Raw genomic sequence first — 23,300 nt, 5'->3', positions numbered from 1 at the left:
TCTGTTTTGTGTGATTTTTCTTTTTTCCCATAGAATGTGGTATTATAAATACAGTATGTTCTTTTTATTTTGTTTTGCACTACAGCCTAGTGGTACTATGTTCTTCATATATTACTATGAAGAATTCTTATGCATAAGAGAATTGAAATGTATTAGCTGCCCTTCAACACTGCTTAAACATTAAAAAAAAAAAAAACAACAGAGGTATTACCTGACACAAGAATAGATTAAACCCTTTGCTGATGCCCGTGACACCCAATCACATGCCTGCTTTATTTTCCCTAAGTCAGTTTTCTGTTTTCACTTACAGATCACTTCCACAACCAATATACATGCAAGTGGATGGAGCAATCATACATCCAAATAAAGACACTTCTATAATGTTTATTACAGCAACATTTAAAGCTCAAAAATATAATCTTCATCTAACCAATGTTTTTTTCCTATACCTTTAATACAAAATATGTTCATCCATGTCTGTCATACTTGGAAACATACATAAAAGATTGAAGTAAAATAAAAAAAAAAATGTTGGGGCACTGATTCTCACTAGAAAAACAGCCAGGAATCTGTGGAATTGCAGTACTTGAACAGTGGCCCTATACGAATACTTTACAGAGTACGTCAGTGATGGAAGGAATGTCTACATTACTTCATACATCTATGGTAGGTAACCTAGAAACAGTATATACATTTACCTATTTTACTAGATTTGCCCAGTACTATAAGAATGTGCCCTTGAAGGCCAGTCTATCTAAAAGTGATTATTCATAGACTGTAAAAACCTAGAAAGTTAGCCCTTTCTCAGACTCTTGCTTAGGTTGCCTTTGAATAATAGAGCTCAGTTTGTGTTGATTGTCCCAGACATTATGCTATAGGGTAACAGAGCTTACCTTTACAGACATTTTTGTACAATGGGAACATAGAATGAGCTTTATGGTGTGGAACATGATTATGTTTCTTTGCAAGCATTACCCTGATATATGGCACTATGAAGTTTCCCAGTGGTGATTTTAGAAGTATGGTTATATTGCAGAATAGAATGAGTAACAGTCTATTAACATTAGTCATCCAAATCATTTTCTCTGGGTTATGCCAAAGCCACTGACTGTATTTTACCTGGGAAGTCATTTAGTGGAAGTAGCAATGGTTTTACAGAACAAGGGCTGATTTGTACAGCCTCAATGACAGCTGTTACCTACAGCACACATGATTCAGCTTAAAAAATAAAAAAATCTTGTCAAGAATGCAACCTGAACTAAAATGTGTCCTTGTGTAGATTGATGCAGGCTTTGTTCATGACTGAATAAATGAGAACAAGTTGTGCATTCTTTTTTCAAGGATGCAGCCCCATCTAGTTGAAAAACATACCTGAATAAGTTCTTGAACAACTAAAGCTAAAAAAAAAAAAAATTCACATCATGGAATTGGAAAGGAAAAAAATTAATTCCCTGCTGAATTTTAGTACCGCACCTGAACACGTGATAGTCCCTCTTCAATTCTTCACTCGTGGTTATTGAACTGTGACCATTGCAAATCCTCTTTTCTTTTTATGTACTTGAAAGGGATATAGGTTAAGTCACAAATCTGGCTCTGCACACCTAAAACAGATCAGTTGCATAGAAAGTAATAAAACCATTACAATAGCAAGTCCATCACAGAACAATTTTTGAGGAAGTCCCCAATAGCAGCATCCATATTTCTCTAAACAGACTTCCACTACAACTAATCCTGTCCAACAACTAATTGTGTCAGGGACATTGGTGCTGTCCTTTTGAAAATACCAGTTGGTTAACTGTTATACTGACCCACAGGTTCCATTAATTCTGTGGCAAGAGACCAATATTAGGTATTCATGGCAGGAGAGTCTGAAAGCCTTTGTATTCTTGTTTTGGCTCTGTGAGTAGAAGAATCTAAGGCTGTGTACACATGTTCAATATTTGTCATTGGAAAGGCCCTTACATGATACAGCACCGTACTTTCCAATAGAGAGGGGCGAACGATGGAGCTGCACCCCCACTATGCTCTCCACCCTTCACTTCCATCACAATCGTTTGTGGATCCACCAGGAGGGATCCATGAATGATGAACACTGTATCGCCCCGAGGCAATTACCGGACAAGAATCATCTGACGTGCATATCTAGCCTAAGTAAGAGCTAACCTAAAGGCAATTAGCACTTTCAGAAGCAGAGAACAGCAGTGTTAGCCTTCAAATTGTATAGCATGGGGTGCCTCAGTATACTTGCAAGAATGCCATAAAACCTTTTAGTGTTCTACTATTAACCCAAAAACCCCTCTGTGGTAAGGAGATAAGTAGGCATACCCAACCACATAATTTAGTGCCTTTGCAAAAGCAGCATTTTGAGAACAAGAGGATAGTCATTACTGGTCAAAGAGCATAAAACATTATGTAAAACTTATCCAAAAGCAGCCAAAATGTGATATGTCTAACTGGAGCATAGGTGGAAATAAACTGTTTCATGCTGGGATCCAAACTGTTCAGTGATTTGAAATGAATTACCACAATTGCTAAAATAATAAAAAGAAAATATATGGGGTGGGAGAAGTTTTTCTCTCTAAAAGAAATACAAAAAGGGAAACCAAGATTCAAGACAATATATGCCTTTTTGTATTTAAATATTGTTAGCATGAATTTTAGCTACCTAAAATATTTTCATTATCCAACCATAGCAGCCCCCCCCATCTTTGCAAGACTTGCAGAATGTCAGGTGAAAAGTGATCCATCTAGAATCTGCACCAATCAATTTTTTTCTTTCTTGAAATGTTTATTAACCACTGAAGCAGACACCTTTAGGGCTCATTTACACATAAGTGACAGGAATGTGTACGTATATTTGTGCCGACAGCACACAAGGGGGGGGTTGGAGGGGGGAGAGAGAAAGAGGAGAAAAAAAACAGACATAAAAAGCAAATCATATGTGCTTCTATTAAAATCAATGAGAATTTCAGTGCATGTTACCACCCATGCTTTATTTTGGGCAACACAGTGGGCCCAATTTAATAAAGCTCTCTGGAGAAGACACTATCATGGGACGCCCTGGGTGATCCAACAAAAATTGAGCGAACACCATTTAAACAATAGTAAATTTGTGTACCTGTGTTAATGCATTATTGAAAAAGGTGTAAATAAGTGCTAAATGTGCGAGAAAAAAAAAAAAAGTTAAATAAGACACTGTTGGCTAAAATTATTTTAATCCTGACTGGGTTTTATAAGACTGTATATATTAGAGTGGCTACAGAAAACTAACCATCCCCAAAACCCATAGACAATGCATAGACCTAACTAAAAGGCTAATCTGACTTCAAGGATCATAGCAGTGTGCCAGTTTATTGAGTGATATGTCAAATTGGATAAACATATGTGCCCAAATTAAAGGAGGATAACCACCCACTAAAATAAATACCAGGTTAAAGATAGAGGGGAAAAAAAATCTGTGTTTTCTATGACTTTTTTCTATAACAGCATAGCCCAATTTAGACATATATAGGATTCCCAATTGCCCAATTTGAACAGAAAAAGGATTTTCTCTCCCCATTATTACCCACCAAGGATGATCACACAACACATCAGCCTCAAACAAATCATGATGCAACATAAACTTAAATATGACATTTTATTTGTGGAAAACATTGTGGTTCATGCGTTTAAGACATTTTTTAACATTGGGTTAAGCTCACAACAATTTGTTTCATAGGCGTTGGTCACTTTTCTCACATTTGGCTTTTTGGAACTTTAATATGTCCAATGAAAAGATAGAAAACATTGATATCTATAAATACCTTCTTGGGAAGTTGCATAAATTATATATTAATTTGGCAGATTCCGATCATGTCAGTCACTATTAAAAGATTTGGTCAGGGTGCAAATTTTTTTTTTTTTTAAATGTTGCTTTCAAACTTTTTAAAACTTTCATGAAGGATTTGGTCACAGACAATGTAGACAGTTCAGATTGTGGATGCTTTGCAATATTTTACCTTTTGAACCAGGACAAATATCTATGCTTTTATTCATTGCATACTTCAATTTCATGACTTTCACTCTGCCCGTTCATTTCATGAAGGTCTGTGTCGCAGTTGTCTTCTAGATGAACCTTAATTTCTTCCTTGATAGGCAAACCATTTCCGACTCCATGTTTTTCTAAAATCTCCGGAGCGGGAGGATCGCTTTCATTCTTTACTTCGGCAGAGGCGTCATGGTTTTCAGTTTTGTCCTCTGAATTGCAGTGTTGAGATGCATCATGTATTTCTTCACTATCTTGTGCAGTAGTATGATCATTTTCATCCTTTGATGTCACCAGGACATCACTATCTTCCTTCACAGTCTGACTTTCCTGCTGGGCTAAGCTATTGTTCTCCTCCACAGCTATGTTTTGTTCTTTTTCTTCTACCTTCACCTCTGTTGAAATAGGATGGGCCTGTACATGGTCATCTTCAGCAGAGTTCTCCGAAGGTCCGTTTTGCATATTAGGAGCCTCATGTTGCTCTGGAATCTCCGACTTTGTAGAAGCAACTTCAGTAGCGGGTGCCTGAATTGTGACTGCATTGTCACCCTGATCACTGCACCCTAATGATTCCTGGTTCTCAGTATCGGGAGTTTCATCAGGCACTTCAGTTGATTTTGGTGGCAATGGTTCAGAAGTTAATTCTTGCTCTTGCTTATTTTCATTTATTGTTTCAGATGCAGGGCAAGGCACCGGTTCTGGGTCTTTCTCTGGAATAACCTCCTGCTCTGGAAGAACAGCAGGCTGTTCAGGTGTCTCAAGTTTTGCTTCCTGCAATGGTTCAACAACTGGTGTGGGAACCAGTGCAGGCTCTGCTTCCAAGACTGGTTCAGGCTCTTTTAATGCAGGCTCCACTGGTTCAGGTAATGCCGAGTTTACTGGCTCTGAAGTGGCTTCAGAGTTAGACAATACAGAATCCACCTGTTCTGGTAAAGCATCCGCCTTAGGTTTTTCTGCCTCTGTTAACTGGACAGGTTTTACTACCTCTGGTTCTACTACTTTTGGTTCAGTGACAGGCTCCGATACTACAGGCTCTGCAACTGGTTCCGACACAGGCTCTACAGGCACACTCTCAGGGGCTGATAGCTCCACTTTCTCAGGCACTTTATCCTGCTTTTCGGGCTCTACAACAGACTCCTTAGCCTGTGTAAGAACTTCTACAGCTTTTTCAGTGACATGGTCTTGTGTCTTCACAGGTGCAGGTTTCTCAGTTTGTTCTGCTTCTGCCTTTGTTACTGGTTCCGGCTCCGGTTTGACGTCATTCGGTACAGGGGTAGACTGCTTGGTCTCACATGAAGGAGACTGTTTACAGTCCGAACTTTCCTTCTCTGGTTTGGATTCCTGAGTTGGTTTATCTGCAGCAACTGACGGCGTATTCTTCACTTCACATTCTGTTTTAGTTTTGTCCTCAGATGTACTTACAACTTCATTTTCTTTCTCACATGCCTGCTCTGGGGCAGCCTTTTTACCCTCATCTTGTTCTTTTGTACCTTGTGGTTGGTCCTTCTCTTCTACTTTCTCCTGTTCTGTATTAGGTTGGATCTCTGGCTTTTGGTCTTGGTTTGACTCATCTTTGGTTGTTTCACCAGTCGTAACCTCCTCACCAGATTTTTCTTTCTGTTCCTCATTTACACCATTGTTCTGAGATTGGTCATTGGGAGCTTTGTCTCCCTTTGGTTCTGCTGCATCTTTTTGTCCCTCTTGATTTTCAGTCTCTTTTTGTTCTACTTCAGTCGTCTCCGTCGACTCTCCATCTTTACCAGCGCCAAGGCAATATCCCTTCTTCTTCTTACTGAGCTTTGCTCCCATTGTTATTTACTGCAAGTAAAAAAAAGGAAGTAAATGCAAGATAGTATTTTTATCTCCAATAAATTAACCTTTTCTTATTCAAGGTAAAATAAAGCCCATTACTGTAGATAGCTGGCACTAAAAGCAATCTTGGCATATGCTTACTGATGGATAGGCTTGCCAAATGCAACTCTCAAGGTGCTGTAGAGGACGAGGATGTAAGTCCCATAACTGGAAGTCTTAGTCCCACCCCCTCACTCAGTGTTACTTTCTTTAATGAGCTATAAATTTTGACAGATGGCCAGCTTTCCTCTTCTTGCAAGGCAAGAAGCTGTTGCACTGGGACTTCTTGGCTTAAGCTAGGCAGCATTTGGGACAAGCCCAGTAAAACCTTTCCTTATATTTATCTAGCTTCTATTACTCTGCACAATAAAAAAAAAATAGAATAAAAAGATGTTTCTGCATCTACTCAAGTCATACTGTACAGTATACATATGCAATCAAAAAAATATGTAGCATATATAACGTTATAAAGGTTCATAACTGAACATTCACTGGCCCAGAAAATGTGACATTAAAAACATGTTATTGATAAATCACTAATAAAAAGTTTGCTTTCCTTAAGCCACAGTAGAACTAAAATTGTTACTAAATAGTTATGCAAGAATGGCCTGCAATATCTCGTTCCGCTAGTGATATTTCAGCTCAATGCATTTAACATGAATTTTGGTTTGCATTTGACCACAAGGTGAAACAAACTAGTTACCAATAGACTCTTCTCCGTAATAATTCAGACAATGTAACTGGGCAATCAAAGCTGCGTGATGCCCGTCCCCCCAGATGCTTATGTAAAATATCTATGCTATCCATATCTGAACTCGATGTGCAGCACCAGCTGAATGTATTTTTATTTTTTATGCTGTATATTTGCAAATTTAAAGGACATAAACCTTAATTAAACTCAAATCAACTTTCTTTAATTTATAAGCAAAGGATGCAGTTATCCCTAATGTTGCACCTACCTAGCACTAAGCCTTTTGTCCTACAATTTGTCCATATCCTTATTTCTTTTCCATACTGGCTTAAATCTCTTTTTTGCAAAGTGATGGGTTTGGTTTAATGCCCCTGCTGAGCAACATATGTTCACCTTTCTTCTTTTCCCAGCTGCTCCAGTCAGACAATGGGAATGAGAATAGAGTTCAGTTTGTGTATTATAGATATATATATATATATCAGGTACCTCATGGTATGGAGGGGCTTGAGATTCCTGCCCCATCTCATGTTACAACACTGGTACTTGGCCCAGTCACATGGCAAGGGAAGTAGGGGTAAAATAGCCATCAGTCCAATGTAAAGTCACTTGACATTTACACAGGGCTTAATATTTTAGATTATGGATGTGGAGAAGGATATTAGGGGAAACAAACGATAAAGTGCATATGTGTTGCTGGGCGAGGGTGGCATTTAGGAAAATCTATTACTCTACATGATCAAATCACAGGTAATCAAAGGAACCCTTTACCTAGAAAGCATGAAGGTAACCACTTTCTGGACTTTCTCAGTACTTTCTCAACCTTCAGTACTTTCTCAGTAACTGAGCCGGGAGAAGTATGCAGATCCATTCTAAATTTGCTATGGCTCTCCAAATCTGCATGCCTATAAGATAGTGAAACCAGTGACAGCCTCTATTTCCTTAAAAGAAGAAATATTAAACCCCCTATTCCTGGAAATTAGTATAGACAAGTAAAGTTTCTAAATATGCAATGACCATTGCTGCTGCCTGGGTTGTGGAAGATCCCCTGAAATCTGCAGGCTGAACTTCGGAATTGTGATCTATGTTCTCCTCAACTTACAGGTTTCTCTTGTTGACCTTTACATTATAGAATACAGAAGAGACCAGCAATGCTTAGAGTGGAGGGGGGCTTTGGAGATGAACTGTCATGGAGTGTCCATTTCCCAGCAGATATCAAAGGATCATTTTTTTAAGCATTTGAAGATGAATTTCTGTACAAGGTCTATAGCTACAGAGGGTATTGGCTTGTTTTAGTACGCTTTAACTGCCTTTTGCGATTACACTTTACAACTTTAGCACTTAAATGTTAACCTGGGCCCAAACTATGCACACTCAACTAGCCTATTCTTTGTTGCATATAGTACACTTAATCTTCATTTAGTGTAACCCATCCCAGTTATAGAAGGAAGTCAAAGACTGAACTGCAGGATCATGAAACCTAGCTTAGCAAAGTGTAACCTTTAAGAATACAGAATTGTATAGGTGGTTTTCGGCCTTATCAAGTAACCTGGAACTTTCAATCTAAGGAACAGTGGCTATTCCAGAAAGCTTTATCTAATGTATTGCTTGCCTTTGCCTTTTTACTATAACCTCCTTTCTTTTTCTTACTAGATAACACTATTGGGCTTCTTCCATTTTCGCAACATATGGGATCTCCCTATGCTACCAGTGTTAATGCTTTTTTGGAAAGGTATGTCACCATGACCACACATAAGGCACAGCTGTCCATTAAAGGATGACTCCATTGATGCATGGCATGCATGAAAGGAAATAAGACTTAAAAATGTGCATTGTTTCTATCAGGTAATTATCAATCACACTGAATTTATGTTTACAACCAGACTCCTAAAGATGTTTGCCAGATAGTGCTGGAACAACCTTTGTAGATTAAAAATCTCCAACCAAGTGGAGAAAAATAAAGTAAAAAGAGGGCCAATCAATTTTCCTGCTACACCAATGTGGTAACTGGGGCTTTTTTATTTTTGGAACATCCCGTTATCAATGGCAAATCAAGTGTACCTTCCCAATTTTCTACATATGTGGGCAAGTACAAGCGTTCCTTTTACATAACCTTGAGCTAGAAATCACCGTCATGCTTTCTGCTTGACACTGATGAAATTTGTATGGGTGTCAAAACACTAATGCATGTCACACAGAATACATGTGATCTCCGCAACCCCAACCTAAAAGAAAATAAGTGTATCCACTCATGACCTTGTGTTCATTAATGACACTTTTGAGGTTTAAACTCCGCCAAGTTAAAAATCTGAGCTAAAATGTACACGTCTGCTTCTGAGCCACATTATCACATCTTACATTTCAAGCAAATATTTGGCAAGAACTAACATTCCAAATAGTTTCTTTTTTTTCCTCTTTATGTTTCTTTGTTTCCTTTCAGCAGACAATCCTAATGCTGTTTTGTTCTGACAGGAATTAGTTCAATATCACTTTGTTACAAATTAGATTTTTCAGTTAACTGAACCTCTCCTATCACAAATAAAAGGTCAGCTCCGCTAAATGTTTATGGCCAAACTACACCGATGTTGTTCCGTAGTTGGTATTGCGTGTCGTATAACAGAGGCGTGTGTCAGTGTAGTTCAGCAAAGAGAAATATATAGACTGAAATCAAAGATCTCTCTTCACCTTCAAATCTCTCCACAGCTCTTGTCCCACTTACCTTTCTGATCGGATAGAAAAACACCCCCTAGCTGCTCTGTTTGCTCCCCCAATGACTTCCTCACTCATAACCTCATCACACGCACGGCTGCAAGATCTTTCTTGAGCTGCCCTGACTCTCTGGAATTGTCTTCCTCGTTCTAATTGGCTTGCTCCCACTTTCTGCTCATTTAAAAGAGCACTTAAAATCCATCTTTTCAAACTTGCCTACCCATCTTGTATCTTTTAAAACCTTCACTACTTCCCACCATTACAAATCCCCCTCCTATTGTGTGATACTTCCCCCACCTCACTGTCTGTATTTGTCATTAAGGTTGGCAGTATATAAATCCTGTTTAATAATAATATTAATCTCTCCAAAACCCCACTGGCTTCTGTAACCACTACTTTGAGTCACTGATCCATAACAAGTATGCAGATCAGGTATTCAACTTCACTCCCACTCGGCAGGCTTGTCTCAGGTAAGCAGCTCAACAATGACCAAAGCCAGCCACAGACAGGTAGTTTGCTTTCCAAATCAGCCTACATATTTCACCCTCTAAAATTTTTTATGGAGGTCCACATGGTTTGTTACAAGTTGCATACCATACTAGTTTTTCACACCAGATACCCCAGTACCAAGTCAGCCATGACAGTTCTCATATTGCTATACTGCCAGGACCCAGATATATGGTCAGTAGATGCTATATATGAATTTAGACTTGCCTATAAAGCTTAGGTTTGGCCCTGCTGGCTCCATATTAATCGCTCGTCACATATTTTAAATGACCAACAGAAACATATGGATTTCAGCTTCTTAGATCTTAAAAACCACTGATAGTTTGTACACGTGTTTATACCCCCTGGCTTGTACCAGATGTATAATAAACCTGCAGACCCATTGATTATTCAGTGCTCTTCCAAACTGAAATGAACAGGTTTTGGATATCTGGCATTTGGAATTTGATTCTGTAACCCATACTAAAAGCCAAGAAAGAACCAAGGAAGCTTGATTAGGAAAACGGAAGACCTAGACCTGAAGAATTGTAGCTGTTGGCCAAGGCAGCCAATCTATTTCATTTGCTAGAAGAGACATTTTGGTCTGACATGTTTATGTCAGACCAGGGCTGTTATCAATATTGGCCAGATTCCTAGCTTTACCTGAAAATTAAAATCCATTAAGTCCTGAATATTAGCTATAGATTTGCTCCAGATACTACAAGTTATTACCCAAGGCCTGGCTGCTATGGCCAACAGCTATGCAATTGCTCTCAGTGTTCTGAAATCAGAGCTATCTTCTATAAGGGCCTGTGTACACGGGGGTCATTTAGGTGCATTTGAATCCCATGTCACAGGTCAGCAGATGCTTTTTTACATCAATGATGTGGAGAATGCTTTTGATCTGCATTTCATTTTTTTTAAGCAGTGCAGCTTATTGGAAACATGTTCACAAATAAAAGAAGGTTGGCATGCATTTGTCTACATCACTTATGTGACCAAGCCCCAATTTGACAAAGGATTGGTTTAAATCCTGTTTTCTTAAGTCGCCTTAGGATCAGCCAACCACATTTTTTGTTGATAACTCTACAGACATTTTATTTTCTTGTTCAAAATGTGATCATTACAGACTTTGAGGTATGCAATTTCATGCAAGCCAAAGCAAACCCATCACAGGCCCATTGTTTGGTGTATTGTCTTTGTTTTATAAAAATGATCTCCAGATCCTGCATCACAATGATGATCTAATAGGCATTGAACTGCAGCATCTTTAAAAAAGAACACAATAGTTAAAAATCAATACTCTTTTTTCACATAGTCCAAGTAATGCTGCTTTTGGCTCTGGTTCACTTTATTTGTCTCAGTTTTCACAGCTGATAAAAGGCTCCTGGCATGAACAGCTCATTTAACCTAATGGGTGCCACAAAAAAATCCAATAAAGGAGTTCAGGGCCCTCAGCATAGCATAAGGTTATATCCATGAAACAATAGACACAGGGACACCCTATGGCACATGTTCTATAGGCAGCCATCATTAACCCTTTCCCTTTTGGGGCGGGGACCAGCGGAAGCTGAAGGGTAATGCTCCATTATGTACCAGCAGATGGGGGAGATCAAATGTACCAGATGCAAATTGATTTAATTACAATTATTGTAATGTGGGGGAGTTAATAGTAGGATTGGTAGTATTTTATCACGCAAAGCTAACATCTGCTTTCCAACTTACAATAAGAGCTGGGGGAAAAAAAGAATCACTTATAGATAATGGTTCATCAAAATCTTATTGCTTGACAGATCCAGAGAAAAAAAAAGGCCATTTTCATCTGATCTTCAGCTCCTCTTAACCCCTTGTCTGCTGCAAATTAACAGCATTCATTACAGGTACCTGGCACACCATGCACATGATTCAGCTTTGCAAAATGCCTGTCGTTTGTCCAAAGAGCAAACACTCTAATATATTTTTCTTGCTTTTTTTTTAATTCATTTATTGTGTTTAAATAATTATTCTATATACCCATTTATGCTTTAGATATTTACATATTAACCCATGCCATAGTTATATTTGCTTAATCAGAAATATTAGCTGTGGAGTAATCGGATCACCTTTTAGATACAATGTTTCAAATTGCAACCAAACATAAAAATCCTTTATTTATAATGTTAACACTTCTGGTCAGCTTTATAACGTATGGGGTAATCTTATCATAATCACATTAGAATCATAGGATGATATATGCAGGATTCTGAATATAGTCAATGGATTGGCACATTCACCAGCATTGTGTGTGTTAGATTTCCTCAACACACGCCTTCAAAGTAGCAATCATACTGCAAGAAAATTATGCATGCTATACATAGGGACACCATATAAATTATTACTATGGTCATGGTCCTGAATAATAATGTATGCCACAATCCACTGATTTATACCATTAGAATGACAATGTAAGTGCCAATCTCCCAGCCTTTTAAATGCAATCCTATATAAAAGCAAGAATCCTGCACACTGATATCCTATATAGTATAAAACATCAAAAACCCAAGAAAAGTGGAACATATTTTAAAAATAAGATAGAAGTGGTGAAAGGTGTGGACTATTCGGTGAATTCCCTACCTGTACCGATGAGCTTTGGGAATAGGCAAAGCAGGGGGGTGTTGGCTTTGCTTTTATATGGCTAATCTACAGCTGGTACCAATTAAACAATAGAATGTACATTAAAGGTGCAAAACTATCCAATGCAATGTTGCACAGGGGTGCCAAATAATAAAAACATATTTATTATTTAAATATTGTCATTTGAGATATATATATATATATATATATATATATATATATACATACACACACACATATACATATACATACATACACACACATATACACACACACACATTTTACACATACATATACACACACCCATATACACACACCCACACATATACATACCAGTATTGATTGTGCCTTGTTTCCAAATACAGTATGCAAATATTTCCCCTTTGTAAAAGAAAAACTTTAAATACTTCTTCCTAATCAGCCTAAGCAATTCTCACTACTGATTTTTGAGCTGTGTGGTTTTTGGTGCAGTGAGCTTTGCAGCAGTGTCAAAGAAAAAAAAAAAAAAAAGACAGCAAAGTCCAGAGAACAAAGGAGCCAGCTAAAGCACTGTCTTCCCTGCGCTCAGCATCTCCCACTATGCACACAACATGCTGAAAGCCAGCTAAGCTCACAGCCAGGAACACACACATAAGCTAAATCCCAGCAAACACAGCCAGCCAAGGGTGGCATTGCACATACCTTGCAATCTGCAGCCAAGCTGGGAGTCAGAGATGCAGCAGAACCACCAGTGGTTGGGGTAGGAGTAAGAGCAAGATGGAGAGTGACAGATGCTCCCTTCTCAGAGGTACAATCTGGTGCTCCCCATCCCCCCTCCTCCTAGCCTTTTACATTCACTCCCCTCCCTGCATCTGCTGTATTGAAGACCTCAAAAGCATGACTCTACCCTTTTTCTAGGTCTAGTCCATTTAAAGAGCCAACTGTTCACATCTCTAGAATGAGGGTCTTCAGCATTTTTCTGCTGTAATATGCAATTTCCTTTATTTGGATACAAATCTATTTCCTTTCTTTCATGTGACTTTTTATTATTGCTGTAAACTTCCTCTGTTGGGGGTAATGGTAACCTTTATCTCACATGACTGGTTAACAGATATGAAAGGGTTAACATGACACAGCAAGACCAATGGCTCATCAAGCCAGCAATTCTTTTGTTTTAACTCTAGGATGACCTGCTATGTATTTTAGGAAGAATTTTCATATGTCTGTCATCATGTGAATAAGCAAATTAATAAACTTTCATGTTTTTAAGAACTTTATGCCTTTGAGACTTATGTTAGGCCAAGCCTGTCTAATTTTAATCCTTAATAAACATTCTGGGTGATCGACTAGCCTAATGATATTGGCAACAGGTCCCATTGGAAGCTTGGTTTTTAATGGTCTCCTATAGACCAGGGCTTTAACACACCCAAACTACTGCTGTGCACCCAGGAGTAGAAAATCAGACCGCAGGTAACCAGATTGGCTTCCAACCTCTCCCACCAAAAAGAAACTCATGGTCGGCAGCTCCTGGGTGCAAAGCAGACTGCTGTTATGTACCCAGAATCAGCAAACTGCACCACAGGTAAATGAGTTTGCATGAAGTCATGGCTGCAGTTCTTTCTCCAGAAAAGGAAAAGCAACCAAATACCCAAAATGCGCCATGATCCGCCGCAGCCTCGTGCACAAAATAATTCCCAACCACTCTTGACTTACTTGAATGGGAGACTGTGGTTGAGCCTGCAGCAGAAGGCTGTGGCTCACCGCCGGTCTGAAATAGCCCTAAGAGACATGCTATGAATGTTAAACCAATAAGGATGGCTGGATATTTAATTTATTTAAAATTGAAGTAAAACCTAACTGAATGGCATTTTCTCTGCTTAAGCTGTGTATCATAAAAAATGGCATTTTTAAATTAAATAATAGTTTTACCCTTTATTTTATATTCTTTGTTGCATCCTGTGCTGCTGATCTCCTGCAGCCATCTATTGACTATATGCACTTCAGTTATGGCTGTGTTATATTTCTCATCTCCAATAAAAGTCTGAGACATGGTGACAACACAGGAGCTCAGTTGGGGAACAGGGACGGGACAATGTCATCCCATAACAGGTGGTGCCTGAAAAAAGAACGCATGGCAGGGTCAAAGATATTATTTAAATGAAAGCTGCAGGTTTGAAAAGACCAAATATTACTTTTACATGTTAAATATTGCTCAAGATTGATTAGGATTACATGAAGCAAAGGGAGTGATCTGCCAATTATCATAAGGCTGACACACTAAGAAGACCCATGGCCATCTTTCCTTAAAATTGGCTGTAATACTATAGAGACCTCCAGCAATTTTTCCTTGCAAAAAAATGACTGAAGAGATCCCCTCCTCCCTGGCATTCAGAAGTGAGCAGTTGGACGCTTATGCTGCCTAAGTGAACATTGGCAGGAAATTAAGTACTCAATCTAAAATGTTCATCCACGTCAGTCAGTGTCCTTTGCTTAGCCAAAAGTGTGCTTGGCGAAAAGTCAGTGTGCTTGGCAAAAAGTGTCCTCCAGGGTTAAAAAGAGGTCTAAAATGGCTCCATCCGTCGACTTGGTACTTCCAGGTACGTAAAGAATGCAAATTTCTACCTCAAATGTGACCGTCCTGCTGCAAGGTGATTTGCCACTTATAGCCAGGGATCTTAGCCTTGTGTAAACTCTAGGTTATGACTTTCAGCTTTCACTGAGCTTCTTCTCTTCCCTAGGATGCAGTGGCTGGGGACTGGAAAAGGTTAGTATATATTGCTGTATGTCCTACCATTAAAGTGCACCTGTTGCTCCTTGGGCAAAACACAGGTGTACTTTAAAGTAGATCTACCTCTAAGAGATGATGAGTGCTGCCATTGCTGAACTCATTCTAAACAATGCTAAATGCCTGAATGTGAAGCAGATCTTTTGGTTTCAGTAGTTTTACTCATCAGAAACAAGCATGCAGATAACTGTGTACCAATTAGCTGAACATCTGAGCTGCTTCCTCATTCTGGGTCACTGATCAAGAATGTAGGAAGTTCAGGAGATCAGAACACCAACCAGGCAAGCTGCATTGTTTAGAATCAGGTTAGCAATGGCAGCTAGCATGATCTTTTGGTGAAAGTCCCACTTTAAGTTCCAGAGATATATAACAATATTTTTGTGGTTTACGTCTTCTTCATCTACAAGAAGCACATCATATCCCGGTGCCATGACCTTGGCTTGCTCTCCAGGCTCTAGAGTCCTCTGTGCCAAAATGCTACAGTGCTACAGTGGACCATTATCAGATCTAAAGAGTCGTTCTTCATTCATGAAGTGCCATTGCAGCAGAATACAATGACGTGTCTGCCTAGGTGCTATTGCTCCACCATGACATGAGCTTGGTTGTGCCATGTACCAAGTTGCCCTATAGAGCCAAGGTGACTCTCAGAAGAAGGTATCTGGTGGTTTACGTCATCTCTCCATCAATCTCTTGAGCATTCAACACTTTTAGGGATGCTTCATGCCTGCTTTTTCTTTCAATACCATCATCCCATCCTCCTAACCCTACATCACTACTGTGTTCTGCAGTATCATAGGAGCTGAAGGATAGACCATGGGGCTTGGCTTGGGGACACAGCATCCAACATTGAATCAATCAAGACTTTTTTTTATTTTTTTTCACTGTATTCTGAATCAAATATCTATGAACAGTCACAGGCTGGGAACCTATTGGTGACCGAATTGTATTGCTTATCTACCGGAGAAAAAAGTGAGGTCACTGACCTGACTATGGTGTCTGGCAAGGTTGTCTATATGACAAATAGAAATCCCTTGGCAGCCAAAGATTGCCTAGGTATAGATTTCAATGATTTTTATATGTTTGCCTGATGTTCAGCTTTACCGTGACATGCGTTTTTGAAGGTCCTCATACATTTGAAAGGCAAAATGCTGGACAATGCTTCCATCAGGACTTGTTTCCAAGGCAATGGCTTACTGAAAACCTTTTTTCTTATCTCATGCATTTTGCCTTTGCTGTAAAATGGAGGTAAGTGTAAAAGCGATGTAAAAAAAACAATCCTTCTTTGTCCAAATGTAAATTAATCATATAGAATATACATACAAAAATGTGCCATCCCTGAAAATGCCCCAACCCCCTAAGAGCCTAACGCCAAAAAAACAGGACGTGGCCTTCTCATATAGCCCTACAGCGCCTCATGCTGGCAATTCTGGTGTAAAATTAATTTATTCAACCATAACCACATTTCTTACTCAGACATTCCAAAGGCCGGTGACTGGGCATGCAGTAACTCATATCAATGAGTCAGATTTCAGATGACTGGAGCCAGATTGGTGGAAGATGATAATATATGCTTATTTTTATAAATTCAGATATGAGTAGAATATAATATGCGTGTCATGACTGTACTGTAAGTTAACCCTAATGCAACTTCTGTGCAAGTTTGATGTATTATACAGTTTGCGCATCTTTCACTGTACAAAAGCGGTATCATCCCCAGCCTTAGGCTGTGCATACATGTCAAATCATTGTGTACGTCTCAGGTGAAAATCTAAAATGTGTACAGCAATCTCCCGATGTCACCAGGAAGGATTGATGAACAACCTATTGCGAAAGACCATTGTTCACTTTTATGGAGAAGAGCACAATGGGGTGCCCATGCTCATCCTTCCTCTCCTATTTCCATTAGAACAGAATAGTGCTGTGTGTACAGTGCTCCTTCGTTCATCTGTCACTGAAACGACCATGAAAGTTTGTTTGAACTACAGTGATCTTACGTGTGTACATAACCTAAGGCTGCATACACAATTTAGACTTTTGTCGTTGGAAAGGATCTTTCACAATCCTTTCCATTGACAAAAGACTGAAAGGTGCATGAACGAGTGCTGTACATAAGCGGCACCCCGCTGCACTTCCTCCGCTTCACTTGCATTATGGTCCTTTGTGGATCCCCAGGATGATTCCATAAACGATGCTGGCCGGCCACTGTACACACGCTGGAATCACGTCTGATACCAGCCCTGAAGCGATAATCGGATGAGAATAATTTGACATGTGTACCTAGCCTAAGCCGGTTGAATGCACAGTGAAAAAGCAGCAGTTAATTAGGTTATTTCTTTGCTCACTCCTCCATGTCCTATCAGCATATTCTTTTCAAATTAATGATCTCTTAATGGATGGTAATTTCTGCCCTTCTATCTATCTGGAATTTAGAATTAAGTATGCATCAGCATGTGTAGACTTCGGTCTGCTAAGGATCATCAGTAGCAATGGATGAGGGTGGTGCTGTTGTTTACAAGGGGACTGCAAACAGCAGAGACATGACCATCTGGTGGGGTGTCATTTTTAATGAACATTCCATAAAAGGCTGATAGGTTCCCTTTAATCCCTGGATCAGGATAACCTATACTGCTCATGAGTCAGGGATAGGTCAGATCACAAGCTAGAGTATGTCCCTTCCTGGCAGGGCAATGTGCGGTCACAAGGAAATGTTGACTGTCTTTATTCATGACAATCACCAGTCCTAGCTGAGTCTGTGTTATGTAATCTGGACTGTACAGAGATACCGCAGGCCATCTTCCCTGTGAAAATCCTTTTGGTGAATGGTAATGACAACCCCAGTGACTGGCTTGCAGACTTTCTGCCTAAAACCCACAAGCTGGCTCTGTATATCTGTGTACATGTGCCCAGATCTTAGGAATTTAAATATTTATTCTACTGCGTAAAGGCTGTTTATACCACAGACTATGCAGAGGTGTTTATATTAGATGCAGATCTCTTCTTTGCTAGCTAATTGCAAGTTTTGTCAGCCCTTCAGGCGGCGAGAGGTTACATGAAGGTCCATAAATTGTCCTTATTTCACAAGCTACAAGTTGTCCCTGTGTTAGGAGACAACCATATTAATTATCTTCCAGGAAAAGGACCGCCTAGCTGTCATCTTATTCTACATTTATAATAAATTATCCTGGTGGATGTATTAAAAAAATGTCCCTCCAGAATCACTAAAATCGGTAAGTCTTGTAACCACCATTCCAGCTTTTTCCAAGTTTGCTTTTAGGGTGCAACAAGGGGAACAAGGCTAACTCAAGCCGTGCACTCCAGAACTGGCCACATTAAATTGAGGATTTCTGCAAGCAGTCATTTTTTTCTTGCATCCTATTTGCATTTATAGTATTTGGTAGATGATCATGGGCAGCAATGGACTTCAATGACTGACCGTGCAGTGCTACAATTGCCAATGTTCATCCGTGTCATTAACATGGCAACATATGATTACCTAATGATCACTATTCTGCTTAGTAAGGAGCAGCCCAGAGTTATTGCTAAACAATATGTGATTAGAAAGGGGATTTAAATTGTTTCTATTAGGGAACCAAAGACTGGCCAGAATTGTAGGCTGTAATACAACCATGAATTTGGGATACCACTGGTACCTACAATGGCATTCTGTTCCTGTGTGTTCCATGGCTGCAGGTAAAGTCTGATTTTCATGGAAGTACTTGTATTTTTATAGAGAAGTAACTGGAGATGTTAAGCAAGCTTTGTTTTAAACTCGTCCTTATGATACACTGGTCAACAAACATTTTCTTGCCAAATCATTTTAGGTTATGTTTGATGCACAGATTCCAAATATGGTATTGCTAGATTTTCTCAAGTTTTTAAAATATTGACCTCAATAAAAACCTCATTGAAAACTAATGAAACATGAAGCAAAATTAAACTAGATATGCCAACGTATACAAAATTACATTTTTGAAATACTTAATGCCAGTATATTCTATATTCAGTATATTTACAGAACTAATCACAAAGAAGTCATTGAAAAACTCTGTTTGTATGATTTCCTTTTATGTTGATGATCAGGACAATCACGTTGAAGGCTCCAGCAGTAGTCTGCCATCATGTGTCTATCCCATCTGCCCTGATATCTTTCTTCCATCACCTTTATATCTTGATGGAACCTCTCCCCTTGTTTCTCACTGAAATCGCCAAGGTTTTCTGGAAATTTTTGCAAATGGCTATGGAAATAGTGTACCTTTATGCTCATAGTAGCACCCAAATTTTTAAAGCTTAAGAGCAAGTTTTATAGAGTTTTCATTTTTTTGTGCTTTATGGTTACCCAAGAAGTTCTTTACAACCATGACATAGCTGTGCCAGGCAGAAGCTTCAGTATCGGTCATGAAATTTGAATCATTTATCATTTTCTGAGTCTGGGGTCCATCAAAGATTCCTGCTTTTAATTTTTTAGTACTCAATCCAGGGAAGAATCTATAAATGTATTTGAAGCAATCACAGTCCTGGTTCAGAGCTCTAACAAATTGCTTCATTAATCACAACTTTAGGTGTAGTGGAGGGAGAATGATTTTTTCTTTGTCAACCATTGGCCCATTAATGATGCTCGCTGCACCTTTTTTCATGTTTTCCCTTGGAGGTCATGTCACTTTTTTCCAGTGATCCTGCTTTGCTCTACTATCCCACAAGCAGATGAAACATGGGTACTTTGTGTATCCACTTTGCAGTCCAAGTAGGAAGTTCACCATTTTTAAATCAACACATATAGACCATTGTAAGACCATTTGATATTTTAATATTCTTCTATAGGTTTTGTTGAGTGACCAATTGGAATTGATGCATAGCAGTTGCCATTATGCGGTAAAACAGATTTCAAACTTCGAGTGGAACTGTTTTCGAAAAGCCGCCAGTCTTCTGCTCGGTATTCTGGTCCTCCAATATGGGCTAGTAGTCCAGGGATGTTACAACAGTACACAAAGTCTCCATCTGCACTGAAATATGGCAGGAGTGTCACCTCTCTTGTCCTATAAACCGTTATTTTAACTTCCGGTCTCAGACAATTCTTTACTTTTAGCTTGGATGGTAAAAGTTCAGATGCTTGTTTTGACAGACGTAGGTCACGTATTAAATCATTGAGCTCTTCTTGGGAGAACTGCTGGTTTGATGAAAGACTTCCTTCATATTCACTTCCACTGCTAACTCCTGGACTACACTCCAAACCCTGTATATCCTCCATGTCGGATACAGGAATATCAGGGAATGTACTGAACACTGGTATGGGAACATCAGCACCATGCTGCACAGGTCGTCTTGCTGATTCCAAATCAAGGAACTCCCACTTGTTTTTCTTGTAACGATTAAAACCCTTTACATTCACAGCACAACAATAACAAATATTTTGATGATTTTTGGGCTCACGCCATACCATAGGTATGTTAAATTTCAATGACTACCTGTGTAAGGGGGCTCTTCAACTACATATTGTCAATCTAGGGGGGCCATTTTCCCAATGATCACCATTGTAGGGGGGCACTCATCCCACTGACCACAGGTGTAAACAGGCCTTAATTGCTTTGACAGTCAATGTAAGTGGCCCTTCATCCAATGACTCACTAGTGTAAGGGGACTTGTCTTCCACTAACCACTAATGTAAAGGGGTCCTTGCTGCGCTCACAGCCAATGTAAGGGGCCCTTCTTCTAATAGCCTTCAACATAAGGACCCTTTCCCACTGACCACCAGTATAAGGAAAACCCTTTCCCACAACATGCCAATGTAAAGGAAGGAAGGCCATTCTCCAAAACATCCCCAGTGTATGGGTCCCCTTTCACACTCATTGTCTGTATAAGGGCCACTTCTTCTACTGACCAGTTTTCTAATGATGCCCTTCCCCACTACCCACGAATGTAAAATGCTCTTTTTTAACTGACCACCATTGTTAAGGGTCGTTACAGTTTTCACAGATCTGTGCTGGGTATTAGATAGGTTTTTATTTATCATATATTACAGCTACAACTTACTGAGTACACTAATGTTCTATGATCTGTAGATAGGAGGTTTTCCAAGAACCCAAAACATTGATTTAAGGGTTCCTATATGGTGCAAATGTTGAGAAGACTTCAGGAATACAAAATATACTCAGAACAGATCTCAGATCTCCTCCATCTCTCACTGAATACAATAAGCCTGATTTTTTAAAGCCGGGATAGAGGATACACTTTTATCAGTGAAGCTGGGTGATCCAGCAAACCTGGAATGGATCTGTTCCAGAATTCAGAACATTTGTTAGCAGATACCAAATTACTTTTAATAAATCCATTCCAGGTTTGCTGGATCACCCAGCTTCACTGCTGAAAGTGTATCCTCTCCAGCCTTGGGAAGCTTTAACTAATCAGGCCCTATATATCATTTCCATTCTTCTTGCTCATATCTCCTGCTAGATTCCCATCCTTCACTCACTGTGTCTGGGGGAGGCCACTGATGGCATTTTCTCATGGGAGGTTTGCTTTAATGTTGATCTGTATACTACAGTATAAATGTGTTTATATGTCCTACACTTTGCTATGTATTTTTCACCTATTAAGAGCTACAAACATGTTTGTGTCCTATGTATTTAACAAATTCTGATTTGAATAATTTTTCTTAGGAAGCACCGGTGATTTATTCATATGTGATCTATTCATTACAATGTAAGCTCAGCTAATTTGTTATATTTCCCAGGAGGATGGTCTCTGAATATTGGTCCTGATTAATCCTGCAGCACGCTGATATAGTCATTCTATCCCAAGAGAGACAGCGCCACCTGAAGGCTGATAGTGGCTATTGCAGTCATGATCCTCTATTACAATTCAGCTTTTTCTTGGCATTACAGTTTTGGTGAAAACAAGAATAAGCACAGGTACTTCATGAATGAAATGTCAAATTCCTTATCTGGTTTAGGGATCGTAACTACACACATATCTTTTTTAGCGATTCTTTGCCTAAAAATGTCCATATAAGTGGCAAACTGGTAAAACCACTAAAAGGTCAATTCAATTTTTTTTTAATAAATCAGAAACAATTGAAATTGTAATAAAGCTGAAATTGTAATCAAGCTGCCATTGCAGTATTTTTTCACCATTTTTATTTTGTTTCATTTCAATCACTTAGTAAACTGTAATAAGGTTGTCAATGCATTGCCCAGTTTTGACTTTAGAATTGAATAAATTCTGATGGGCAGATAAACTTGTGAATGGTAAATTGGCAAAAATATTTTTCTTGTATTTACATTTCTCAGAAATGGATAAAATAATGGCAAAATATTCCCTGTGTTATACCAGCCTAAGGGCCATTTTGGACCCACAGTGAGCTGCAACGTTCTGCCTCAAGTGCAAGTGCAGTTCTCAAGTGCTCAAGTGCAGTTTTAACCACTCCAATTCAAGTGAATGGGAGTGGTTGAGAACCATTTTGTACAGTGAGGGAAAGAAGTATTTGATCCCCTGCTGATTTTGTACGTTTGCCCTCTGACAAAGAAATGACCAGTCTATAATTGTAATGGTAAGGGGACAGGACACCTTCACCGCATCGAAGGGACAATGCACCATGGCTGCAGCTGCGTGATAATGTGATTACCGGCTGTGCAGTTTATTGCTCCTAAGTGTAGTTTGCAGTGCACCACAAGTGGAAAAGGGGTCCTAGAGCCTTTGTGTCAGCCATGCTGCTTCACCGAGCTTTTTGCATTTGTTCCCTAAGGCATAATTGCACTTACGCTTAGCCCCACTACGAGATTTGGCTGGTGGTCACTTTTTTCTGCCAGCCCCTTTCCTTTGTCCAGGGAGCTGTTTGGAGATACGATTAGGTACAATTGTGAAAATAAAGCGGGCCTGTCAGCCATTGATTTCTTCAATGTGTTGGTTAGAGCAGTGGTTTAGTATATACAATCCCAGCTTTACTATAGTAATGCAATTTGACTTTTTTACTAAATGGCAATTTTCATTAAAATAATATTTGGTGATCCTGCCATGAAGTTCTATGTTCAGGCACTTCTTGTCATAAGGCAAAACTCCCAACTTTCTGATCTACCGTGTTTCCCTGAAAATAAGACCTACCCCGAAAGTATGACCTAGCACTATTTTGTAAACCTGCCCTAATATAAGACCTACCCCGAAAATAAGACCTA

At 39.2% G+C, this 23,300-nt stretch overlaps 2 protein-coding genes across 3 annotated transcripts in view; one reads left to right on the top strand and one right to left on the bottom strand.

Moving 5' to 3' along the window:
• TERB1 (telomere repeat binding bouquet formation protein 1) overlaps nucleotides 1–1,341 on the top strand; it is a 29,545-nt gene extending 28,204 nt beyond the window's left edge. Inside the window, exon 16 of the mRNA XM_072422663.1 lies at nucleotides 311–1,341. Coding sequence (XP_072278764.1) covers nucleotides 311–455 — 145 coding nt within the window. The 3' untranslated portion in view covers nucleotides 456–1,341. The remainder of the gene's footprint in view (nucleotides 1–310) is intronic.
• A 2,277-nt stretch (nucleotides 1,342–3,618) lies between these two features.
• On the bottom strand, nucleotides 3,619–13,187 carry LOC140338435 (uncharacterized). 2 transcript variants are annotated; one of them, XM_072422661.1, is made up of 2 exons: nucleotides 13,053–13,187; nucleotides 3,619–5,842 (listed from the first exon to the last, which is right to left on the bottom strand). In XM_072422661.1, the coding sequence occupies exon 2, from the start codon at nucleotides 5,831–5,833 to the stop codon at nucleotides 4,028–4,030; it is 1,806 nt and encodes a 601-aa protein (XP_072278762.1). In that variant the 5' UTR covers nucleotides 5,834–5,842; nucleotides 13,053–13,187; the 3' UTR covers nucleotides 3,619–4,027. The 2 variants fall into 2 exon arrangements, with proteins under 2 accessions (XP_072278762.1, XP_072278763.1); XM_072422662.1 differs by lacking the exon at nucleotides 13,053–13,187 and adding an exon at nucleotides 12,705–12,962.
• Between the last annotated feature and the right edge of the window lie 10,113 nt (nucleotides 13,188–23,300).

The sequence above is a fragment of the Pyxicephalus adspersus genome, chromosome 9 (assembly GCF_032062135.1).
Source record: "Pyxicephalus adspersus chromosome 9, UCB_Pads_2.0, whole genome shotgun sequence".
In the NCBI taxonomy this organism is placed as follows: Eukaryota; Metazoa; Chordata; class Amphibia; order Anura; family Pyxicephalidae; genus Pyxicephalus; species Pyxicephalus adspersus.
This window is presented reverse-complemented; position numbering and strand designations above follow the sequence as displayed.

Bases quoted from the DNA above. Each gene is read 5' to 3' on its own strand.
- LOC140338435 (XM_072422661.1), bottom strand. From the start codon at position 5,833: ATGGGAGCAAAGCTCAGTAAGAAGAAGAAGGGATATTGCCTTGGCGCT.